Source organism: Nicotiana attenuata, chromosome 7 (genome assembly GCF_001879085.1).
Source record: "Nicotiana attenuata strain UT chromosome 7, NIATTr2, whole genome shotgun sequence".
Lineage (NCBI taxonomy): Eukaryota > Viridiplantae > Streptophyta > Magnoliopsida > Solanales > Solanaceae > Nicotiana > Nicotiana attenuata.
The window spans coordinates 112,974,592-112,985,051 of record NC_031995.1 but is presented as its reverse complement, the minus strand read 5'-3'; the positions used below and the strand labels follow the sequence as shown (position 1 = coordinate 112,985,051).

The 10,460-nt window shown below is 36.4% G+C and overlaps 1 protein-coding gene across 1 annotated transcript; it reads right to left on the bottom strand.

Annotated features, from left to right (window-relative positions):
* LOC109230372 lies at positions 7,605–9,562 on the bottom strand. Its single transcript, XM_019395877.1, has 5 exons — positions 9,388–9,562; positions 9,178–9,287; positions 8,577–8,642; positions 7,896–8,015; positions 7,605–7,814 (listed from the first exon to the last, which is right to left on the bottom strand). The coding sequence occupies exons 1-5, from the start codon at positions 9,560–9,562 to the stop codon at positions 7,605–7,607; spliced, it is 681 nt and encodes a 226-aa protein (XP_019251422.1).

Sequence of the window (10,460 nt, the reverse complement as noted above, 5' to 3'; positions counted from 1 at the left end):
GGTTTTGGTTTTGAATTTCAAAAACCGATCAAATTTGGTTTGGTTTTGGTTTTAATCAGGAGAAAACCGAAAAAAACCGAACCATAGGAGTAGCTATTTCAAATTTATTATTACACCTATATATATGTATATTTTTATACAAAGTTTCAAAAAATTTATGATAAATGTTAATAGTTTGCACTTTTAGTATAGTTCTTTACCTTTACATTATAGTTTGATTGGTAGTTTTCTTTTGTTAAGTATAAGAATCCATATTTCGTGTTAAAAATAATGTATTTTTAATTGAGTCCTTAAATTATTCATCACTATTTGATTCAATTATCATCAATATATTTTGGTAAATAATAGATTTCTCAAAGGGCAATTGATTTGATAGTGTTACGTTGAAATGTGGTCGTCGGAATATGTGTTTGGTAGTGTATGTCATATATTTAAGAAAAAACCGACAAAAAACCGAAAAAATCGATAAATAACCGAAAAACCGACAAACCCAACATAAACCGCATCGAAAAAAAACCCGACTTAATTGGTTTGGTTTGGTTCTAATATTTGAAAAACCGACTTACTTGGTTTGGTTTCTGTATAGGGTCAAATTTGACCCTCAGCATCTCTACGCCAGTGGGTACTCCCAGTGAGTGTACGCCGACTAACGTAGCGGGTACGACTCGGCCGTGGGGACAAAAGCGACATCGTTTAGGACTCAGTGTCTTCACTAGGGAGACGTTACCTGTCTTTGTAACTTTTTGATTCTTTCGAGGAGGGTCTCTTATTATATAAAGGAGACCCTCACATTGTAAAAGGGTCATCTGATATAATACAACTCTCTTTCGTTTTTCTAGCTTTCTCTCTCTATCTCTACTTCAAACGAACATATCTTATTGAGTTCATATTATCACTTTGCAATACTAGATCTACAACAATATTATCATCTTTGCATCTCTAGGATTATTATATTTGTTTTACGATTTACCCCTTTTCCTACTTTTGATTGTTTTTTAGCTTACAAAGTATATCGTTAACTTTTGAGCCAAACAATTTGGCGCCGTCTGTGGGGATTTCGAGAATCAAAACCATAGTATCCACCTAGAGATCAACTAACTACCACTCTCTACACCACACAAAAACAGAAGATGGCCGAAAATAACACAAGATCGAAAGCTATATTGGGTGTCACTACCAATCTCCTTAGCCCTCTCAACGAGGCCAGTGATGATGGCATCCTGAATGCAACCCCTAGCATCACACCAGGTGCAGAGATCTAACCTTCCCCATCCGAAGGTCTGACNGTCCCGTCCCGGCCGGAACCAGTTTCCACGTGGTCCGGAATATGGTGCGTCTCTCATAGATCATCTAAATGGGATTGTATTAAAACGGTGTGCTCCCAGGGAAGGTCTGGGCTTTTAGTTGGAAAATCCCTGCGGACATGCATCTCCTTCGGAAGGACGTTGTCTACGCTGAGAGGAACAAGGGCCTTCTCCGCCTTTTCCCCTTCACCACCGGAAGATGGCGGAACCCTAGACGGGGCATTATCTTTGGCCTTTTTACTACTCTGTCCACGTTTTGTCATGATTATACTGCGTAAGAAACGAAGCACTGACGATAGGAAGTGTGGTTTCGACAGAAGTGGGAGAGTCCCTCGCAAAATAACGGTTACAGGAAAGAAAGACAAAGGAGTACATCAGAAAATGCTTTCCGAAGGCTTGAAAGTTGAATCGAATCGAACCTCTCTCCTACTTATAGGGATAAGTTGCGCAGAAATCGAAGAGTCATGATTCAAAGCATGCGCGGAAAACCAAAATGTCACATCATCCTCTGAACCGCCTCGGGGGCAAATATAATAATGATGCATACAGGCAATGACGTCATTCCAAAAAGGAAGCCACGCGTCAGTGGCTCAACAACGTCATATATTTCACCTCGTTCATATTGTCGCCCCGGGTCGAGGTCAAATTCTCCTAAGCCGAGGTTCACATTTCCGCCCATCGAAGACGCCCACCGAATGCGTCTCCAACGAGCGGAGGGACTAACTGTATAGGGTCAAATTTGACCCTCAGCATCTCTATGCCAGTGGGTACGCCCAGTGAGTGTACGCCGACTAACGTAGCAGGTACGACTCGGCCGTGGGGACAAAAGCGACATCGTTTAGGACTCAGTGTCTTCACTAGGGAGACGTTACCTGTCTTTGTAACTTTTTGATTCTTTCGAGGAGGGTCTCTTATTATATAAAGGAGACCCTCACATTGTAAAAGGGTCATCTGATATAATACAACTCTCTCATTTTTCTAGCTTTCTCTCTCTATCTCTACTTCAAACGAACATATCTTATTGAGTTCATATTATCACTTTGCAATACTAGATCTACAACAATATTATCATCTTTGCATCTCTAGGATTATTATATTTGATTACGATTTACCCCTTTTCCTACTTTTGATTGTTTTTTAGCTTACAAAGTATATCGTTAACTTTTGAGCCAAACAGTTTCTTTTTAGGGAAAAACCGATCAAAACCGAACCATGAACACCCCTAGTTACTTGGGTTGGTTATGCTTCAATTCAATATTAAATTAATAGTATATAGTTAGTTATAGGGTGGGCTAATGTACTTTTTACCGTTAAAAAACTTTATTATTCACCTAAAGAAATAGAGCTAATTGCAAAAGTAAATATATTTATGGGAGGATATCTTAAATTCCAATAGTTTTTATAATGTAGACAAATTAAATTTAGATTTCTAAAGACTGATAGATATATTAAGAACGCCGGTTGGTTTGATCTTTTCCTATTAGATATATTAACAACATCAGTTGGTTTGTTTTTTCCTAACTTTTAATTGGTTCAGACTTCAGACTATAAGCTAAATGTGATAAATAACACTCATCGAGTTTGTTAATATAACATTAAATTAAACATATTCTTGGAAGATATCTCAAATTCTAATAGTATTTTTTATAAAGCAAGCCGATTAAATTTTAGATGTCAAAGATGTTGATGCATACATCAACAACCTTAGCTTATTTGATTTTATTTTTATATATCTTTTAATTGGTTCATACTCTAGGTTAAATGTGACATTATAAATAACACCCATGTTTGAATTTTGATAATGATTAGCTTTTTAGCTATTGTTTCGATATCTTTTTTTTTTTCCACTAGTACATACGTACAACAACAACCCAGAATTTTGTTAGTGGGATGTGGGGAGGGTAGTGCATACACAAATCTTATCCCTACCCCGAGAGATAGAGAGACTATTTCCGAAAGACCATTGGCTCAAGAAGCTGAAAAGAGTACACAAATAAAATTAATGTCTTAAACTTAGCTGTCGTTTGGACATAATTTTTCTTTGTTACTCTTTTCGAAAAAAGTTAAAAATATTATTTGCTCATGAAATTTGATTAGTTTTTGAAAAAAAAAATGAAGAAAAAATTTTCAGGTTCTAAAAATTGATTTGGGCTAGTTTTTGAGTGAATTTTTTTATTTAAATTACAAAACTTTAATTTTTTTAAGTAAAAATGCATGTCCACTCACGAAACGTTGTTATAAAAGTATCAAATTAGATGGAAGTAAAGTGTAATTTTAGAAACAAAGTGGATGTGTTTTGCATTTATGTAAAATTAGAAGGATAATCTTTGTTGTGAGGAGTTTAGGATGGTGTAGTTGAAGTGGTGAACGGTGGATTTTGATTTGTTGTGAAGAATTCAAAGGAGTGTGTTGGAATTTTGGACAGACTTTTATTTGTTTTTTTCCATTTTTCTTATTTTGGAAAAACCGATGGCTTTTTGTGTTGAATTCAGACGAGCAGTTACAAAGGTAAGAAGAAATTGTGGGCTTTTTGACACGCGCTGGTAGGTAAAGAACATGTGGAGATAAATGGTACAGTATTTTTATTACTTCTGAAACGTGTTAATCCATTTTTTCTTTAATTTTTTATACAATTAGTTAGAGATTTTGGCTTTTATCCATTCTCAAAAATTTTAGTTTCTTATTACTTCTGAAACGTGTTAATCCACTTTTCTATTATTTTTATACAATTAGTTAGAAATCTTGGCTTTTATCAATTTTCAAATTTTTTTAGTTTTTATTACTTCTGAAATGTGTTAGTTCACTTTTGTTTTATTTTTATACAATTAGTTAGAGATTTTGGCTTTTATCGGTTCTCAATTTTCTTTAGTTTTTATCTTCTGAAACGTGTTAATCCACATTTGTTTTATTTTTATTCAATTAGTTAGAGATTTTGGCTTTTATCAGGTTCTCAAAATTTTCAGCTTTTATTTCTTCTGAAACGTGTTAATCCACTTTTCTTTTATTTTTATACAATTAGTTAGAGATTTTGGCTTTTAAAAAATACAATTTATAGTATCCTTTGTGATAAAAATAAGTTCAATTACCAATTTTACATTGACAAACTAAGAACTTTTTATTAATCAATTGAAGAGCTTGGATTGTAGACTATTTTATATTTATATATTTTCGGGATTCATTCTTTCCGACTAACTTTCCAATAAATCTTTAATAATATCGCAAACAATTAATTTTAGAATATATAACTTTATAACTATAAGCACTGTCAATATTCAGTAATTACTCAACATTAAAATGTATCAAGTTATCAGCAATCCTTAATAATTTTAATACCGGGATTAAAATCCCTAGTGGTTTTGAAAAGAAAAAGTTGGCCCCTATATTTGATTTGCTTATTTAAATCTCTTGTTCGATTAAGAAATGGACAAAGATAGTAGCTGAATCTTAAGAAATGGACAAAGATAGTAGCTGAATCTTTGGCTTTGAATGTTGAAATCATGAGCTTGTTGAAATTATAACTACTAATCAAAAGTTTCGGATTCGGATTCGAGTAATGGGATGTAGAAACTTTTGAAAATAATATTTTTCCGTTTAATGGGTCGTACACTATGTGAATGTGAATTAGATGAGCCGGTGAATTTCAAATATAAGAAAAGAAAGAAAGAAAGGAATCAACAGACAAGAAATTGGTGAAATTGAAAAGCTCAACTTCAGTAAAAATTCAGTTCTTTTTATTTATTTATTTTTGGGTAAATTTTCACGTCAAAAGATAAAGGTAGTTGAACTAAAGATGTTAGAGATGGATGTAATCTAGTTTGCAAATCCTTTGTGAAAGGTTAACTGATTAAAGGCTTGCCTTATTCTTTTGGTTGCATTGTTATGGGCATATCAGGAAAGAAAAGATTAGCAACGAAGTTATTAGGGACAAGGTGGGTATGGCCTCTGTGGAGGACCAACTGCAGGAATCGAGGATGTGATGGTCCGGGCACGTGCAGAGGGGAGTCATATACGCCCCGATCAGGAGGTGTGAGAGATTGACCATAGAAGGTCTAAGAAAGGGTAGGGGTAGGCCAAAGAAGTATTGGGGCAAGGTGATTAGGCAAGATATGACATTGCTCCAGCTTACTGAGGATATGACCCTCAATAGGAAAAGGTAGGAGGTCGGGAATTAGGGTGGAAGGTTGACATGTAGTCTTTAGTCTCTTAGTCATACCAGTAGTACCGGTACTATTTTTGTATTTTTGTTATTCCCGGTTCTTTTGTTATTACATGTTGTGTCATTTGCTCTTATTATATTGTTGTTGCTACTATTTGTTACTTTATTGTCACTATTCCTTGAGCCGAAGGTCTATCGGAAATAACATCTCTACCTTCACACGATATGGATAATATCTGCATACACACTGTCCTCCCCAGACCCTACGTGTGGAATTACATTAAATTTGTTATTGTTGATGGTGAATTTTCACGTCAGCCTTGTGTGGCATTTGGTCGGTCATGGATATAGTTATTAGATGGAGTTGTGACGAGAGGAAATAAATGAACAAAACAAAGTTGGAGGGGGGAAGAGGGGGGGGGGGGGGTTAAACTCTTGGTAAAAAATGGTGTCTACTTACCACAAATGAAACTGTTTTAATTTGTATAGCAAGATAAAGTTTCCCTATATAATTATTTAGTACACTCACAGGAATAAATTATTGACCAAATTCGGATAATACCTTCTAGTGCAATTTCTCTTAATGATTTTGATGGTCAAGTAATATAAATTGATTGTCACTCTTCTTTTGCATGGCCTTTAGCACCTGTAATGCACAATGTTCATGGTATACCACAGTACAAAATTAAAAGGTGTGTCAATTGCGTGTGATGGTGTTAAAATTTTCTTATATTGTCGATGTATAGTTGTATACTAGTGAAATTCGGGTGAGGGTGGTGTGCGGCGTTGTTCTACGTTAGGGGTCGCAAAATGGTTAAAAGAAAATAATTGACCACCCATATTATCCACTAAAAAATGAGTTGGATAATGAACTTTTTTAAAATGGGTCAAATATGGATAAAAACCATATTATCCATTTATAAAATGGATAACCAATGAGTAACCAATTGATAACCAATGAGTCTAACTTTTACATTTGTAAAGCCTCAAATTGGGGTTTCCTCAAGTTAGGGAGACTAAGAATTCTCCCAAAAGTGATCATATGTAAGAATTCATGGATAATATGGATCGGGTCGGATAATTAATCCATTTTTTTCATTACTCGTTTTCGACCCGAACCATATCCGACTCGACCCGCCCATTTGCCACTCATATTCTACATCCTTGAGTGTCGCATATTAATTCTTGAGTTACGATTGAATCTTGGCAAGGTGTGTGAGAGCTCCTATCCTAAAGTGTACAACAATTTGAATTAACAAAAAGATTTATTTAGGAAGGTAATCCAAGAATTGAAGGCCTTGATTTAAAAAACTTATAAAGTGAGGATGTTTAAATTAATGGAATTCCAATAAATACAAATACAAATCTGCCTTTAAGCACTTTTGAAGGGAACTCCTTGTGGAATCAGGACGTGCACTAAGACTATATTCAGTCATAAATGAAAATTCAAAGAAGTCATTCAAGTAGGGGAGACGTTGGAGCAAGATCTGAATCAAGCACAAATCATGCAAGAGAAAATATTCTTTTCGAGAAATTTTTTTTTTAAAAATAAAGGGGCTTCAACCTTAACGAGGATAACCACCAGAGATTTTTGTAGGGCGGTAACTATTGTTCTATCCTTAATTAGAGGTCGCGAGTTTCGAACTTAAAAGATGTCTTTGATAGTGAGAGTTGAGCTGATTGCAGTCACAGCTCATCCTCTATTAATGGAGGTCCAAACGAGTCAGTTATGTTTAGGAGAAGAAGATGAACATTAGAGAGAGAATAATTGGTAAGGAACTTTCTAGTATATTGAATTGTAATTACGAAATCCGATATACATCATATATATACACGATTGCTAGACATCTACTAACTTAATCCCCAATCAACTAATGCCAACTACTGTAACTACCCTAACTAACTGGTGACAGCTGGCTAACTGCCTTGCCCAGCTGTCATACTATCTCCTATTCTCACACCCCCCTCCCCTCAAGCTGGAAGGTGTAGAATGTTAAGCACTCCAAGCTTGCTCGACAAATATTCATGTTGTACTCTCCCAAGTCCTTTAGTCAATAGATTTGCTTGCTGCTCCTTTGTCCCTATGTGATGAGTCTTGATCCTGCCATATTTGATCTTATCTCTCACAAAGTGGCAATCAATATTTATATGCTTGTCCTTTCGTGAAATATAGGATTGGTTGCAATCTGTAGGGCTGCCTTACTGTCAGAAAACACACTCACAGGCTGCTCAATTGAAATACCAAGCTCTGTGAACAACCCAAGTAGCCAAACTACTTTTGCAGTAGTTGTTGCAAGACTTCTATATTCTGATCCTGCTGAGCTTCTAAACATTGTCTGTTGCTTCTTAGACTTCTATGACACCAATAATTTCCCAAACTTTACAAAGAAACCAGTTACTAACCTTCTGGTATTAGGACATGCATCCTAGTCTACATCACAAAAGCAAGTCAGACTGTTTCCACTTTTACTGCTCAGCAGAATTCCCATTCCTGGATCCAGTTTGATATACCTTACAACTCTTATTGCTGCTTCCCAGTGAGACTGCATGGGTGACTGCATAAATTGACTAAGTGTTTGCACAGTAAATATTATATCTGGCCTTGTGATAATCAAATATATCAACCACCCATTCAATCTCCGATAACCTGCAGCATCTTTCATCAATTCATCTCAAGATACTCCAACATGAGCATCAAATTCTACTGAAGTAAACTTTTGATTCTTATCTATTGGAGTGGCTACTGGTTTAGTAGCTCCCAACCCCAGATCAGAAACCAATTGCAAGGCATACTTCCGTTGGTTTAGTAAGATCCATTTACTGGTTCACAACTTCAATTCCCAAGAAGTACTTTAGTTCTCCCAAATCTTTTACTTTGAATTTGTGATTTAAAACATCTTTAGTTTCCTGAATGAGCTGCTCATTGTTCTTGTGATGAGCAGATCATCCACATACACAAAAACAACCACAAAGTCAGCTCATTTCTTCCCGGTAAACAGTGAATAGTCATATAGATTTTGCTTATACCCTGTTTTAAGAAGTGCATCTGTAAGTTTGATGTTCCACTGTCTTGAAGCTTGTTTTAGTCCATATAAGGACCTCACTAGCTTGCACACCTTAGTCTCCCCCTGTCTTCGAAAATCTTTAGGCATTTTCATATATACTTCTTCATATAAGTCTCCCTGCAAAAATGCATTATACACATCAATTTGATACATAATCCACCCTTTTGATGCTGCTACTGCAATAACTGACATTACAATTACCATTTTTCTAACTGGTGAAAAGGTCTCATGGTAGTCTAACCTTCTTTTCGGTTGTATCTTTTTGCTACTAGCCTGGACTTGAACCTTTCAACATCTCCATTAGTTCATTTTTATCTAATCGTGTTCTTTTCCCTGGGCAAGTCTACTATCTCATATGTCTTGTTGTCCTCCAATGCCTTGATTTCCTGCTTCATTGCTTCAACTCATCTCTTGTCTCTTGATGCTTATGTGAAGTTCTGTGGTTCTGTGAGTGCTGAGACCTTTGCACAAAACTTTTGCATGCCTGTGAAAGCTGATCATAACACAGATAGTCCGAAATAGGATATAGTGCCACATTATGTGCTTTGCTCTTGGTAACATAATCTTGTAACCATATAGGTTCTTTGGTGCTTCTGCCAGATCTTCTTGGCTCTTGACCTCTGAGTTATGAGGGTATATATTTAGGTACAACCTCTATGTATTCAACATACAGAGATTGGCCTGGTGCAGGATCATTTTTTGTATACTCATCATGTTCAGCTTGCTGAGGTTCAAATACTGCAACATCAACAATGTTGCCTTCTTCAACATGAGAAATGGGGGCATTTCACAAACTGCATCAGCTTCATCATCTTCATGAACTTAATGGACTGCATCAAAGTCATCACTGCATCAGCTTCACCTTCAGGTGCATGATCTGCAGCAGGTGTATGCAATAGTTCAAGTGTATGATCTGCAGCATGTCCCTGTAATGGTTCATGATCAAATGATACACTCCATATAGAAAGAACATTAACAGGATGCAATGAGGAAGACTTAGCAAATGGGAATATATGCTCATTGAGTACAACATCCATGCACACAAAAAGGTGATTAGTTGCAAGGTCCAAGAGTTTGTAGCCCTTTTGTAACGATCAGACTAGTTGTTTTGCTTTCTAGAATCTCGTTCCCCTAAATAAGACTCTCCGTATATGTTTTTACTATTTTATGACGTACGAGGATGGTTAGTTCGAGATTTGGAAGGGTTCAGGTTGAAATCGGAACACTTGGTTTCTTAAGGTTGGCAAAAAGGGCTAAGTTTGACTTTGGTCAATGTTTTGAGCAAACGACATCAGAATTAGGATTTGATAGTTCCAATAGGTTTGTATGATGGTTTCGGACTTGGGCGTATATTCGGATCGGGGTTTGGATGACCCGGAAGCGTTTCTGCGCCTAATAGTGAAAGTTGACTCTTTGAAGGTTTTTAAGTTCTTTAAATTTGGTTTGGAGTAGGTATTGGTGTTATCGAGGTCCAATTGGGATTTCGAGACCGGGAATAGTCCGTATGATTATTTAAGACTTGCACGCAAAAAATTTGATGTCATTCCGAGTAGTCTAAGTATGATTCGCCGCATTCAGAGCGATTTGGAAACTTGAAGTTCATAACTTGATTCAATTTGATTTTGGGGTGTGATTCTTGGTTTTGTTGTTATTTTACACGTTTCAAGAGTTCGGGCAAGTCTATATTATGTTTATAGACTTGTTGGTATATTTGGACGGGTTCCCGAGGGGCTCGGGTGTGTTTTGAACCACCTGGAGCCAAGTTCGAGAAACCAGATTTTCCAGTTTTGGTTTCCTTCTTCGCGAACGCGGACGGACAATCACGTTTGCGATGAAGGATTTGGGTAGTGGGGCAATTTTCCCTTCGCGTTTGCGATAAAGTGGTCGTGTTCACAGAGCCTTGAGGTCCCAAGCCTACGTGTTCGCGAAGGCCCC